At 41.4% G+C, this 14,934-nt stretch overlaps 2 protein-coding genes and 1 long non-coding RNA gene across 6 annotated transcripts in view; 1 reads left to right on the forward strand and 2 right to left on the reverse strand.

Annotated features, from left to right (window-relative positions):
- Nucleotides 1–3,021: 3,021 nt before the first annotated feature.
- Nucleotides 3,022–4,713, forward strand: LOC147243896 (cyclin-dependent kinases regulatory subunit 2). The gene is given in 3 exon segments (XM_086186720.1): nucleotides 3,022–3,224; nucleotides 3,883–4,010; nucleotides 4,170–4,713. Coding segments are annotated over 3 exon segments (231 nt in total). The 5' UTR covers nucleotides 3,022–3,165; the 3' UTR covers nucleotides 4,214–4,713.
- On the reverse strand, nucleotides 3,636–9,036 carry LOC147243897 (uncharacterized). Its single transcript, XR_015110319.1, has 4 exons — nucleotides 8,325–9,036; nucleotides 7,259–7,471; nucleotides 6,994–7,085; nucleotides 3,636–5,745 (listed from the first exon to the last, which is right to left on the reverse strand). It is a non-coding gene; the product is annotated as an uncharacterized LOC147243897 (long non-coding RNA).
- Nucleotides 9,037–9,194: 158 nt separating this feature from the next.
- sema4d (sema domain, immunoglobulin domain (Ig), transmembrane domain (TM) and short cytoplasmic domain, (semaphorin) 4D) overlaps nucleotides 9,195–14,934 on the reverse strand; it is a 36,550-nt gene continuing 30,810 nt past the window's right edge. For all 4 annotated transcript variants that reach the window (XM_086186715.1, XM_086186717.1, XM_086186716.1 and 1 more), the window contains 9 exons: nucleotides 14,711–14,827; nucleotides 14,403–14,554; nucleotides 13,172–13,347; nucleotides 12,932–13,088; nucleotides 12,571–12,793; nucleotides 12,301–12,413; nucleotides 11,913–12,085; nucleotides 11,721–11,767; nucleotides 9,195–11,001 (listed from right to left, as the gene is read on the reverse strand). In XM_086186715.1, coding sequence (XP_086042841.1) covers nucleotides 10,004–11,001; nucleotides 11,721–11,767; nucleotides 11,913–12,085; nucleotides 12,301–12,413; nucleotides 12,571–12,793; nucleotides 12,932–13,088; nucleotides 13,172–13,347; nucleotides 14,403–14,554; nucleotides 14,711–14,827 — 2,156 coding nt within the window. In that variant the 3' untranslated portion in view covers nucleotides 9,195–10,003. The remainder of the gene's footprint in view (nucleotides 11,002–11,720; nucleotides 11,768–11,912; nucleotides 12,086–12,300; nucleotides 12,414–12,570; nucleotides 12,794–12,931; nucleotides 13,089–13,171; nucleotides 13,348–14,402; nucleotides 14,555–14,710; nucleotides 14,828–14,934) is intronic.

A 14,934-nucleotide genomic window follows, 5' to 3' on the forward strand; every position in this document is an offset into this window, starting at 1 on the left:
ATGGACTCCACCCTGCTATGAGTACTTCCTCAACCAATCTATATAATGAGGAGCATAACCTTTTTTTTGGATGACTGCTTGGGTTTGTGGTTCATTTGGTTGCCCCTTTTTTTTGGAGGTGGTATCACCACCGCCTGTGAGCCAAGTCCAGTCCCAGATCTTTTGGTAGAATGCTGTTAAGGTCTTCTCAGCTAGTTTTTAACCCATACTAAGTAATTCTCTTGAAGTAAATTTTGCAAAAGCCACAAAAAAAATAAAGAACAACCAGGTGCAAACTGTTCTGCAAAGGTTTTTGGATTGTCCTTTCTGGACTCCTGTAAATGCAGCACCTGTGCCCTGTGGAGATACAGAATAAAGGCCTTGTTACATCCAACAAATAGCTGTCTTTTGGTTTCAAGTGATTTTATATTATTGAAAACATACATGGGAATATTAGATTCAGGTCTTTGGAGAGATTTCTCTAAATCTTCTTCTTCATTTAATTGAGAACTCAAAAAAACAACAGAACAAAACAAAACAGGGTGTTCTCTTTTGAAGGCCAGCTCAGGTGAAACTTCCAAAAAACAAAACGCAGCCCTGACAACAAAAAAGATAAATGTATAAGATTATATGGTAACAATTTTTTTTTTTTAAAGGTTACCGATGGAGAAACCCAGAGAATCACCCAAAGTTCAGAACATTTGATTGATGAGTTAATCCATCCGTCACAATTAAAGCAGTGAGTTATTTTTTTAGCTTTCTAATGTACCTTGTTTTTAAAGACATACATTACGAGAGAGGAGGGGGAGGGCATCTATTGGAGCAGTAAGCAGCGCTTGACTACTGTTGCCAGGTTACCAAAAACATTTATTTTAAGACTACATAGAGGTGCAGTTAACCAACATTACTGACATGGGTGACTGGTAAAAACGTGAGAGTATTATTAACAAAGAATGCAGCATTGACCAACAACGATGTGGTTCATTATTTCAGTGGTTTTCTATTGTTTGAATCAACTGGAAATAAAATGTCCTTCAATGAACCAAAACTCTCCCGAAACCAAGATTCAATGGCTTCAACTGTAGAGTTTCCCTTGATGAAGTCCAGCCTCACCAAGGCAAATCTAAAACTACTGGACGTCCATCAGCTGGGGCCAGATAACCAATATCCTTCCCTGGGTTCCTGCCTGAGCAACCTGCCACCAGAGCTGCAATTATTATAATAATCAACTATCTTAATAACCACTTCACAGTTTCCATCTTTTTTTTTTGGTTATAGCAAAAACATTCAACATTTGCTGTTTCCAGACTTTCAAATAGAAGGATTGGCTGCTTCTCTTTTGTCTTTAATAACACTGGATGGATAAAAGAAGCTATTTCAACATGCTAATTTGGACTTTGGCCAGTTTTGATGAGCATGTTTCCAATGTCGTTAGTCATGTATAGTTTGATACTTTCAAACATTGTAGCGGGAAACCTACAATTCGGATTGAAAAATTGTTTTTTAAATTTTTTTTAGATCAAATAAACTTCTTTCACGGTCAGATTAAAATGACATATCTTTTTTTTATCACCTACTAAAATAATAAAAAAAACAAAAAAAAACCAGCAAATAGTCCAGACTCCACTAGTTTGCTTCAATACACACAGATAAAGTTTATGAACCGATCAGAAGCAACAAGTACACAGTATTTGGACAGGTGAGAGTCATTGCCCTACATCCACCATCTTATATGAGCCTGCAACTGAGAATATTTCATTAGCATTATTGCCTGCGGTAATAAAATCCCGCGTGAAAACACAATCAAATGAGCGGCAAAGAAAAGCAGTATTGATAACCTGCTTGACGACAGCAGAGTGGACAATTACATCCACAGCCTTGGGAGCTCATTTTCATAATCGTGTCAGGGGCATCGTTTGAGCTTTCCCCGAATGGTTCAGTGAAAAGAGAAGAAGAAACCAGCGGCGGAATTACACGAGGATCGCTTATGCATGTGCGTCTGTAACTTCTTTCACCCATAAGGCCTTACAAGGCACTTCTATAAAAGATGAAGATAAGTTAATCAGCTGAGTCCTATTCCACATCTTCATTGGGGGCGATTTATTCTAATGTTACTGTATTATTCACACAATGCAATGGACAACTCTTGGAATGGTGCAAAGACAACGTTGTGCTACAATCGTGATACAAACTAGTGCTACGGTACAACTTCTCCCTAATGTGTCAAGTGCCTCTCAACTGTTTTTGTAATGTGTTGCGTAAGCTGGCAGCGACTCGATGTGTTGTATTGTCACATCTGCAGTGGAAAGCTTGAGAGAGTTTGTAGTAATTTGTTGTATGCAGGCAGTGTTTCTTTGGTCATGTGTCATATAAGTTTGCAGCACTGTGATTTACCAATGTAACGGTTTGTTCTTAATAGTTGTCCTGTTGCTAATTTCTATATTTTCCTGACCAGGGTTAGCATATGTTAATTAGCTATACAGCTAACTCTGGCATCATAATTATAGAATTCCTGGGCTCTGATAAATAATGAAATCAAACTAAATATACATGTGAGATATACTGGCTGTCCATCTTTAACAGTGATTTACACATGGAAATATGTATACAAAAGAGTTTTTCATGGTCCAATGTATTGAGTTGATAAGGATTTTTTGGTTCTGGTGTTCTGACCATCAGTCACTACTACAAATATTCTTCATAATGCCAAATATCCAAATTGAAAACATACACGGGAACCATCTGCAGTTCCAAAATCTCTGCACCAATCAGCACAAACTGCATACGTCCTCTTAAAAACTACAACCCCCACAACGTCGACATTTCGCCATGTCGTTTCAAATGCCTGAGGGGAATTTTTTTTTAAGAACGTCATTTAACGTGGAACAAAACGTGTTTTATTTTGTGTAAAACAAAATAAGAATTACTGACATTTCTCCATTATGTTTAAGCTAAAAATATACCGAATATCATGTTGGAAAACATTATCATATGACGGTTTCACCACAACTCACCTGCGTCTCTGCGTAGGAGAGCAGAAATCCACGTTCAGTCGGAAAGATTCTTGTCACATGACCTCAATTATCCAATCATAGCTGTTGTGTAATTTAAGATAAGTGAGTTTAGAAACGTCACCTGTAGTTTGCAGTCAGTTTTTATTTTCAGGAGTTGACCTTTTATGTTAACATGTCTCGCAACCAGATATACTACTCGGGCAGGTACAATGACGAGCACTATGAGTACAGGTAAGTTAATGATTACTTCTAATTAGCTTAGCCTTAGCTTTAGCAAAATAAAACAAGAAATACACACTTAAATTTAGAGGATGATATATATATAGTCATTTGTTTGAAATGACCATACAGTGTTTGTGCGGGACATGCACAGTTGGTTTTTGTGTGTTTCTTCTTTCTCTTGAAAATTTGTACTATTTCTGAAGTTGGAAAAGCATTATTAACCCTTAAAATAACAGGATGTATGGACTTGTATCATGATGTTAAAACTGATAATTAGCGTACAGCTTTGTCAGGTGTCAGCATACCTGAACATGATTAGTTCCACAGGCACAATCCCCCCAGAATATCCCTGCAGTGCTTTTTTGTTGTTGTTGTTGTTGTTGTTGTTGTTTTTTATTAGAGAACACCAGACTATGGTCAACCAAAATAAATGTATAAATACATATCTGACTGTTGAATGCAGAAACAAAAACTGTGAATTTTCATGTAATCCCTTTTGCTCTGTAATTTTCAAAGTGCATGTTTGCAATCATGTAAATTTTGTATTGCATATTACTTGTGATATCATTAATGTATACTGTACGTTACTGCATGTTGTCACAGAACGGGCTGATAGAGTTATGCCCAGACAACTAAAGTATACTACTATATTGTTTGGAATCACCAGGCATGTTGTTCTTCCTCGGGAAATGGCTAAATATGTTCCAAGATCCCACCTGATGACTGAGGATGAATGGCGAAAACTGGGCGTACAGCAGTCCCAAGGATAGATCCACTACATGATACACAAGCCAGGTACTACATGCACGCACCCACCATCTTACCTGCTAAAACACAGAGGCAACCTCATCGTGAAAGGATTTTTTTTTTTTAATTCTTAACTTTAGTTCTCATAATGTCAGACTTGTTTACAATACAAAGCTTTTCTTTGTTGTTGTATCATTTGTCTTTCAGAGCCCCACATTCTCCTGTTCAGAAGACCCCTCCCAAAACACTGACATGGCCTCACTCGTCTGTCTGGAAGGTTCCTGCTGGGATTTGTTGTATTCAATGAATACTTTTGTAGCTCTGCTCTTTATTGCCTCTTTAGCTGTATTTTTTCAGCCGAAAAGTTCAGGTTGTATAAAGATAAATTTGTCTTTCCCATTGAGTCCTACTAGTCCTGCGGGTTCAACACCAAAGCGGCTGAATAATTTGTTGATCTAATTTGTATGATTTCACAAAAAACAAATGGTCTTTGTCTGTGTTGGAGAGTTTGCATTTGCTTATACGTAGATTTTTCTAAAGCCAGGAAACGAACTGTCTCATGACTCTCTGCTAGAGACTGAAAGTGAATTATTCAGCGAATTTGCGTGTGACTAATTTTGATTTTTGCTGCTCCTCGGAATTTGAAAAAAATCTGTCTGATTTCTTTTGATTTTCTTGAATCGGTGGCACTGTGTCTAGAGAGAGGAAGCATGTAATTTACATTAAAATATTACATTTTCGGGGGAGTCGACATGCTGCTTTTGCTCAATTGTGTTCCCTTTTGTGGTCACAAGATGGTGCTATTGCTGTTTCATTCAGGGAGAAGTTTGGCTGCCATATTCATTTTTTCCCAGTTTTTATCATTGCTCTTAAAAACTTTTTAAAAAATTATTATATATAGGTATATTTTTCAGCTCCAATCCACAATTATTTGTTCTTATTTGGCCAGCACTCTCAATCTCTTGGCGGAATTAGGTCCTGACTATCTTTATGGATATATTGTTGAGCTTGTTGCTGACTGCTGGAGTGTTAACCGTATTTATAAAAGGCTCAATTAAAATTGGGTGAAGCTACAAATAAAACAAACTCCACTTTATTCCTTCATCAAAGGCAAATAGGTAATTACATTTGAAATGAGAAGAAAAACTAACAGCACAAAAAAAATGGTAGAAAGGAGTCTGTAACAAGTCAACTGAAGATTGGTTTGAAGTCTTTTTCTTTTTTTAATCTAGTTTTGATGATTCGGTTTGCCAAATGTCAAACATAAAAGGTATACTAGGGTTCAAAAGAAACCAAGTTTATGTCCTCACTGCATTTACATCACATGAATAAGCTTTGACTTTGGAAAGACGAAATGTCAAAGATTAAAAACACTAATCTCACAGTGGAGGACTGGACTGAGGGAGGCAAAGCTGCTAACATTTCTGTGGCATTCACAAACTAAATCACAGATGCTGCTTCATTGTAAGCCACCATCCTTACAAATATGGCTTTCAGGTAAAAATAGAACTATGTACACGTTTGGTAGAAAAGGTAGTTCTCAGTCTGAGGCTACAACAAGCTTGATCTCAGCTCTGGAAGGAGTCCCAGCACCATGGTCACAAGCAGACGGCAGCTGTTGTGAACTTTACTTGACCGTCCATCAATGTTACACCGGGACGTCGTCGTATTCCACCTGTTTGATAGTGACAAAGATGAGGTCCACGTTCACAACCACACTCTGCAAACGTGAAGCTTGTGACACTTTTTTTTCCCACAGAGTTCAGCGGCCGTCACAGCTTTCCTGTGGGGGGGGGGGTTGGAGAAGAAGAGTATGTAAAGAAAGGAGGAAATGTTTTTGTGACCTTTCTAAATGCATTAAAAGCCAGGAGAGACAGTTCATCTTTGTTCAGGTCTTCCTATTTCTACTCAGATTATCAGACTGAAATTTAAGTGGTTCTTCATTTGGAAGCTACTTTGCAATGGGAGTCAAACCCAAGCAGGAAGCACATCTGCTTACAGAATAAACAGAACAGGGTTCATACACATTTTTCACAATATATTTCCATGACCATGTATTCCCTGAAATAAACTGCATGCTTTTATCTAAAATTAATGACACGCTACATGGTTTGACGCAATTTTAACATGAAAATCATCATTTCCTCAGTTGATCAAAAACATGGAGGTATGTGCAGGCAGTTCTGAAACAAATTTTCATGACTCGTCTGAACCTTGCAGGCTCGAGTTTTTTCCAAATGTGTTTCCAGTTGTATAAGTTGCTTTTTCTCAAATTCCATGACTTTTCTAGGTATTTCATTACCGCATGAACCCTGTTGAAACACGCGTATCCAACCTTATTATACTGCTAGTACAAGACGTGCAATTAATGTGGAAAAACATTTCTAAAGTCTGGTGAATAAAGCAGAATTTATACTGTTGTTAAAATGCCTTTTGCCTTTTTCTTTTGCCTGTGCAAAGTGTCACTTGATCAAGTGATGAAAAAAAAATTGAACAAATTAACATTTTCACCTTACAAAAAAACTTGGTGAGAATAGTGCTTTTACATTTTAGAATTAATAGGCCTCTTGTTTTTATTAAATCTGGGTGGGCAGAACAGAACATTATGGTCCAAAGTAGAGCCCGCACTATGATGTAGATTTTATATCAACAACACAGGTGATTTCTAAAATTCATAAACCCAATAAAGGTTGGTGCAGCCTCACGGGACTTAATAATTCTCAGCAAAAGCTTTTGATTAATGGATCATGTGGTCCAGAAAATGCAGTTAGATGTAAAACAGTTAAATGGGATGGTTAAAAGCTGCTGGGACAGCTTGTTATTGCATTCGCCACACAAAGGTCTGGAAATGTTCAACAGAAAGTCTTCATGAAGAGATTTTTTCCATATAAATAGTCAAACAACTGGATTTGTGTCCCAAATAATCTGGATTTCACCCATTCCCCTGGCCTAGAACCAGACATGCAGCTCAGGCATCTGCACAGTGACATCTGAGGTGGGAACACACTCGCATGCACCGTTATACACCTACCCAGGCCTTTTCCCATCTTTTTAGCAGCTGCTCATGCTCAGAGAGCGCGCCTCTCCATTGGTTCAAATCCCTGGATGGAACGCTCTCCTCATCTGTCAAATAACAAACATCTTATATGGATGGGAACCATTAGATACCAGCCCAGGCCTCGGTACTCAAACACTCCACATGCATTACTGTAGGTACATGTTTTGGCTTAAAAAATCTATATAAATAGATCTATGTGTCACACATGAAGCAGCCAGACATCAGCAGCTCCAGATACCTCCAATAGTCAGGTGGAGGTCGATCTCAGATATGTCATTTCCTGTACTGGCCTCAGCAACACAATGGTAACGGGCGTCCTTGATCAGCGGCCCCTGTCGGAGCCAGCTGCTCACTAGGACCTCGCTCTGACCCAGCGGGCAGCGGTACTCCATTATGGGCTTGTCCAGGCTGTGGCCGTTTATTAGCCAGTGAATATGGACGTCACTGGGACCTAAGGGACAGAATTCGTTTTGACCCAGATTTCTGCAGGGTGGTCCTGATCATGCCAAACCTTCGGGGTTTTAGTTTGTTATTAGCTCAAATCAAAGTGTTTGTGGATTATTGAGTGTACACTTGGGTAGAGAAAACATGGAAACGTGTTTGAGACATTAACAGACGCTCATACTTCCGTATTTGCAGCAGGATCCGAATATTTTAACAGTGAGACATGTTCTTTTACCACTAAAAAGATTTCCTTAAAAACAAACAAGGCGGCATTGAAAACATTTGACAAGGTTTATTTAGCCTCCCTAACAAGAGCTGTAGCCCCCTTTCAAACCCCCCCCCCCAAAACCTAGATTTATGTACATCTTCACAGGTACTTTTCCATATATACAAAAATATTTACACTTTGTTTACAGGCACAAACAAAAAAAAAAACATCCAGTTGAAGTATCGAGACAGTGATCTTATAGGGGATCTTTCTGTAACAGTTCATTCGGGATCCACTTGTCAAATTTACATGTCAGACTGTCGTTTCACAAATATTTACATAACGCTGTGCCCTTCATTTGACCTACAATCGAGAACTGGAAGTGTGACATTTTAATTACAAATCCACGTCTTCTTGGACATTCATGGTAACTTTGCTCCTTAACACTTCTGACTTGCACCCCTAAGAGAAATGAATGAATCCCCTCATGTCAGACACATTAAAGCAAATGGCAGGCGTGTGTTTAAAACACTTCCAGACACAATCAGTTAGTTTTGGGGGAAAATGGTGGCATGCAGAAAGGAGAGGGGAGGAAAAGCGGGTTAAAAGATGAAAGACTTCCAAACTGAGCGAGCGATGAGGCACCACTCACCCAAGGCCAGGCAGAAGAGCAGGAAGGCCTCCTGGGCATGAACCCCCCAGGCTTGGTCCTTCAACAGAGGAGGCAACAGTCTCACCTCCGCCTCTCGAGCCTCAACGCTGTGAGGTTTCGTGGAGGAAGAGGTGATAGAAGAGGAGGAAGGGAGGGCAGAGGGAATGCTACTTCCAGAGAAGGACAGTGAAGATGAGGTGTCGACAGACGAGGAGGCTGTGAGGGAGGGAGTGGTGGAGAGAGAGAGAGTTGAGGAAAATCTACAACAGGGTTGACATGCAAAACAGGAAAAAAGGAGGAGACTAATGGAGGATGCACAAAAACATTATGCAATAAATAAAAAAAATTTACAGTTAAAAAAAAAAAAAGATATAACGACTGATGTGATTCATCTTAAATAATAATTCCCAGAAATACTCTAAAACTGAATTAAAAATATAAAAATAACTTCAGATTGTTTCCAGGGCTGTTTTAGATTCGAGCTGATGATTGATAATCAAGCATCATGTCGTGCTGTACATTTGTTATCAACAGACCACCAAATGATAAAAGTTAATACACAGGACAGTTGACTTCATATCAATGCAGGAATGTCAAATAAACAGGGAGGGAAAAAAAATAAAATACATGAAGCAGAACATTCTCCCTCGGGACAACAGTGGTTTTCTTTATTTCAGCACTTTTCTAATATGCAGGTGGTCGTTTGCCCACCGGTTTAAGTTTTTTTCTGCTCCGTCACCCCATGTCATCACCTCTCTGGGCGAGATTAGGGCCCACATGCCAGGTAGCGCAGATGGCAGCACTGTACAACAAAGCCGGGCTACAACATACCGAGCAAATCTTCCCTGAGTAATGACTTTAATGTTGAAGTATTTACCCACGTCCAATAGTCTACAGAGATTACGTTTCACCCGGGCTGTACAAACAAACACGACTCCAATTTGGAAAACATCAAAGAAACTTACCAATTTGGTAAACAATGTTTCCAATCTGGAATTAAAGAAGTAGCTTTTCTTGCTGGACTAATCTGAGATGTTATATGCTCTAAATCTGACAGCAGGAGTTCAAGTGATACGTCACCCAGTAAATTGCTCACAAATGGGAATCTTGAGTTCTCATTTTCTCTTTCCTGCATTGCTTATTTCTGACTACAGAAAGCAGAAAGTGCCAGCCACATATATTTAGCCTTAAGCTAACAGCAAAACTGCCCAAAAATGTCAGTTTGAAAAGTCTCAGTCGGGGTAGCACTGTTTGTTTTTTAGCTAAAATCAAAGTGTTTGTAGATTATGGGGCGTATGGACAAATAAAGAAGCAGGATAATACGACTTGAGCGTCTGTAAACATTAGCTGTCAGTAGCTAAATATACGTGGCTGGCTCTTTCTGCATCCTGGAGCCACAAAGAAGTGATACAGGAGGGAAAAAAACAACTTTGTGAGCTCGAGGCACCTATTTGTGAGTATTAAAGGCAAAACATTTCTTGTGTGAAGTATCGCTTTAAAATGCTACATCAAAGTGGGATGCTTGACTTTAGCTTTGTAATGATTAGCTAGCACTGAAAGCTTTCCTTGAAGTCACCACAAAGACTCTGACACCATGAGAAGATGCAGCAAGAGCACCAACCACCAATAAACAGTCTCTTTGCCAAGAGAAGCTACAGCAGCACAGAGGTTTCTGGCTATCAGTAAGGTTCTTCAGCGTCTGCAAACTGGATGGGCTGAGATTCACAGTCCACATCAAAGGGTTTCTCCTGGGATGGGCTTTCATCTCCAAAACTGTGAGCAGGGATCCGACCGTTGCTGCATTCCGGTTCAGTCTCATACCCCGTGTCACGGAGTGCCCGCAAATTTTGACTGCCATTCTGGGTTGGTTGCTCCGTCATGTTAATTTTGTCTGTTGCAGACGCTTCCATTAGACCCGATTCACAGGCTCGGTACTCGGGCTGATTGGCGCTCTTGTGGCTGCCCAACAAAGCTGCTCGCAGCCTCAGACAGGGAGCTGGAAGATACTGCATGTAGCAGTTATACACCATGGCAGCCAGGAAGAGAAGGAAGAACAGGAGGAAGAGGAAAAGGAGGGCTGTACTGTTGTTGTTCTGCAAGTACTCAGCTGCTGGGTCCTGGTTCTCCGAGCGGGGAGGGTTACCACTTGGGGGAAGGTGCTGCTTTGGCTGGAACTTGATGGTGCTGCTTGGGGGCGGTGTTAGTGATGAGTCAGTTTGGGGCGGAGAGGTGAAGAGGACTGAGGCTGTGAAGCTGGGAGGGGCAAGGGCCGATGTTAGTGGGACTATATCTGTCTCAACATTACCTTCTGCTGCACGTGTGTTTGGAGTCTCCTGGCTGTTGAGGGTTGGGGTCACATGTCCCGCTTGTTGTGGGGGTCTGGGTGGGACTTCCAAAGTCAGGTCATATCCAGCCAAGAGGCGGCTGAAGTTTTTCCCAACAGCAGCGGACCATTCCACTGACCAACACTCATAGCGACCTTGATCCTCTGAGGCTACGCTGTAAATGAGGAGACCATTTTCACCAATGAGGTGGAAGCGAGACGCCTCTGTGAGAACCCAGTCGTTGGATTTCCACATCACCTGGGCGACATTGGAGTTTACCAGGCACGGCAGCTCTGCAGAGCTCCCTGGTTTCACTGTCACATGCTGGTAGTCCTTCAGAGACAGACCTGACACTGCAAGATGAAACAGAGAGAAGTCAGGAGGCGGATCTAGTTAGAGGTGTAGGGTCTACCAGGATTGACTGGTCAAGGAAGCGCGATTTCTGTCTGTCATCAACCATATTGCCGGTCTGTAACGGTGAAAGCCACATCAAAAAACCAAACATGGTTGCGTCTGGGTCTGTAAAATTGTCCAGAGGCTGTTAAAATAATGAAAGTGACGCAAAAAGCAAATCGCTATGAGCAGCAGCAGAAACCATGTGAAGCAAATGTGGCCTGCTGAGCATCACCACCATCAACTGTGTCTTAAGATTTTGCTGTAATTCAAGTATGATACACTGATCAAAATAATGCAGAAGTAACCACATCATGAGGCAGATTTGTATGGATTCAGGTGCTGGCACGTCTGCTGAGTTTAGATTTGATCAGCTACAGTACGTTTGGCCGGCTGCAACTTTTTTATTATTCAATTTTGTTTCAGTAGGGCACAAAAGTTGTCATTCAAATGTGACGTTCATGTGAAATTATATATTTTTCTCAATTAACTTGAGTGGGTAGTTGTAGCTGGTTGACAACATGGATGATATTGAGTTGAGGACTTCAGAAAAAAAGATTGGTGGCCACTGCTGTAGACAAACAATCATACAACCTGGTTTACATTTAAGAGAACAAACAAAAAAGTAAAAATATATATATATATTTTTTTCCCTCAAATCAAATGTGTAGCATCTTACCTGTAGGACACTTGTCTGCATCACCATTCAGGGCCTGGATTAGCCTTCTAAAAACAAACAAACACACAAAAAGCCATCATTTTCACGAGTCTAAAACATTCAGACATGTAGAAGTTCAGAAAAACACTAGCAACAGCTTCTGCTGGATGGAGAGAGCGTGAATACTGCCACTCCAGGTCAGTCATGGATTACCTGAGCCGCTGACTGGGAGGATCAAAGATGTTGACGCAGTCAGAAGTGTGAGGGTCCCAGGCGCAGTAGGGGTCTCGTGCTAGTATGCAGTCATCGCAGGACAGATACCTGCCACAGAAGGAAGTGGGTGACTGGACTATGCCCGAATCTGAACCAGCGTACAGGGATCGAGTCTGTGGAAGCACAAACACAGAAAAAAACAATTGAGTACGACAGAGGTTTTAATGCAAAACAGACGAAAATAACTAGAGAAGAAGCAATCAACAACTAACTTATTAGCTGGATCTTAGCGGTTTACTATTCCAAGGTTTGTCACATCAGTAAAACACACACACACACACACACACACTCTGACACTCAGATATTACCGGTTCCAGTGACAACTGACCTCAGAAGACAGCAGCAAGTTCTTGATGGGTTCAGAGTTCTTGAGGAGCTGGATCTCCTCCACAATATGGACTTCGCCTTCAAACACCACTGACTTGTGCAGGATGCCCTTATCTAAAGGTGACCGTGTTCAAATATCAACCATTCACTTCAGACAAAAGTCAGAGTTTAAACTTTAGTCAAGCATGATGAAATAATCAGGAGTTAAGTGAAACCCTCAAACTGAATATCTGTAATTAGTAACAGCAGTTGAAATTTGATGTAAGTTTACCCGTTCCAGTGAAAATGACATCATAAATGTTCCTGTCCAGAGCGCGGACCCTCTCCACCACAATCTGAGTGTAGTTCACGTCTTTGGTGATGAGGCGAGGCCCGTTGCCGATGGGCAGGACGGGGTCCTCCAGCAGTGGGTGGTCCTTCACAAACTGAAGGGTCTTGTCTGGCAGGTACAGAGAGCTGCTGATGTTGTGCTGCCTCATGAGATTGTTGATACACTGGTGGAGGAGATGGAAGGGATGTCATGCAACACGGGAGATATTCATGTTTTTTGTTTCTCTATAAGAGACTCAGACTGGATGAACCGACTAGCTAATCTTTGTCTGACTGGATCCAACTGAGTTTAAGGGACGTACAGCTCCTGGACGTGGAGAGGGAGTGATGCCGTTGTAGCGGACCCACTTGGTGTGAGACTGCTCCACTGTGGCCTTCTGCATGTATTTGCCCTTGGAGAAAACCTCCTCCACCGCCGTCATGTTGTAGGCACACACTGCAGACAGACCCACGTTACCCCTACGGCACGAAGAACACAACAGAGTTACAACAAAAAGATGTGAAGTAAAATATACTGTCTGTCCTAACTTGTCCCCACTGACCACTGGGAGGTGAAGACGCCATAGATGACAGTGTCCCTCCACTCTGCCCCCTTCAGGATGAAGACATCATGCACTACATTGAAAACAAAGTTGAGCTCAGGCATGGAGCACACCAGCTTGGCTTTTAGGAAAGATGTCCATTTTTTCTGCAGCGTCCGTTGGCCTCCGAGGTCGCCCTGGGGTGGGACATGGACGAGAAGTTTATCAGCATGTTGCACAGAGACGCAAGCAGCTGACGATAACAGTTAAACTTGATCATTTAAATGATCTATTGTTACATAGACTCACAGTACTCTGGACTCTTGACCTTTTACAGCAAATTCCATCAATACATAGACAATAATTACAGCCTGGAGCTAGTTGTAGAGGAGAAATGGATGAGTCTTCCCCCGTGTGTATTAAGAATAGAGCGGACATACAAGGAATCCATCCGCAAATTAGGAGTCTCTTATTATGATGTTCATCCCCCCAAACAATGTTCAGGAGTCAAATATTTGGGGTTTTGGAAGGGATACACAAATTTACAGAGGCATTGTTCCCAGAATAGTGCAAACAGAAAATTCATCCAAATTACAGTGAGCTGCCATGGTAATCTAGACTCAGAGTCCATTGACAGCTTCTTCAAAATGATTTGTTCCAGAACAATTCAATGGGTAAAGCTAGATTTAGCCGCGTGCTATGTGTCTACACATACTATGTCATAGCCTAATCACGTGACCTACACTGTAGGTGAGCATTTATACTTCTGCGGCGCTCGACGCTCATTGGCAGCAGGTCATCTATGCTGCTGTGTTGGCTTTGTGTACTTCTGAAATTAGTATATATTTTTGTAGTCGGAGGTAATAAACGTTGAACATCAGTTACACTTATTGAAATAAATATAAGGCTTGGGGTCACCGTAACCTACAGCGTCAATTTATAAATGTTGTTGCTTGTGTTGTACGTCGCTTTGGACAAAAGCGTCTGCTAAATGAAATTGTAGAATTGTAGAATAAATAGTAATAAAGCTCGATCCCCCCGAGACAGAGAGGCCGACAGACTGATGAGATTCTATGTGACTGTGCCAAGTGTCTGGAGCACCCTGAGGCTACGCTAGTAGATTAGCACCACAACACAAGTTTGGGTTCGCTATAGAAAATATACACAAGACACAGGAGAAAAGGGGAAATGCACACAAAGACAACAGGAAGAGGCTGCTGGGATGTACAGATGGTAAATATCATGTGCTGACCTTACAGACGCGTGCCACCCTGGGAATGAGCAGCTTGCCAAAGAACTCATACTCCACAGACACCTCGGTGAAGAAGTAGTAGATTTTGTCATCCTCACCATCTGCTCGGTTTTTCCCTTCCCTGATCACGTCAGCAAAAACAAAACTGGGCTCTGTGAGAAATGTAAAGAGAGATGCTCTGGTGGATAGAGGACGAGGATCTCTTTATTTTCTTAACCTTGTTGCATTTCTGCTCATAAAAAGGTGCTATTGTGCAAAATTCCTGGGAGCAAAAATCCTAAAATGCAGACACACTTCATCAAACCCACCATTGAGCCATGATGTGGAGTACTCTGTCCTCAGAAGACTCTGGGATGGAGAGTATCTAGAAATAATCGGTTCACTACCTAGGAAGTTATAAGCTGTCCCTGAGTACAGCTCTCCGTCTGATAGGACACAGACAAAAACACACACACACACACACACACACACACACACACACGCACGCACACACACAGCATGTCATTGTTCAGCAATATGTCTCCAAAGAGCA

The sequence above is a fragment of the Aulostomus chinensis genome, chromosome 19, assembly GCF_037954235.1.
Source record: "Aulostomus chinensis isolate RoL2024-O1b breed Wild chromosome 19, RoL_Achi_v1.0, whole genome shotgun sequence".
Lineage (NCBI taxonomy): Eukaryota > Metazoa > Chordata > Actinopteri > Syngnathiformes > Aulostomidae > Aulostomus > Aulostomus chinensis.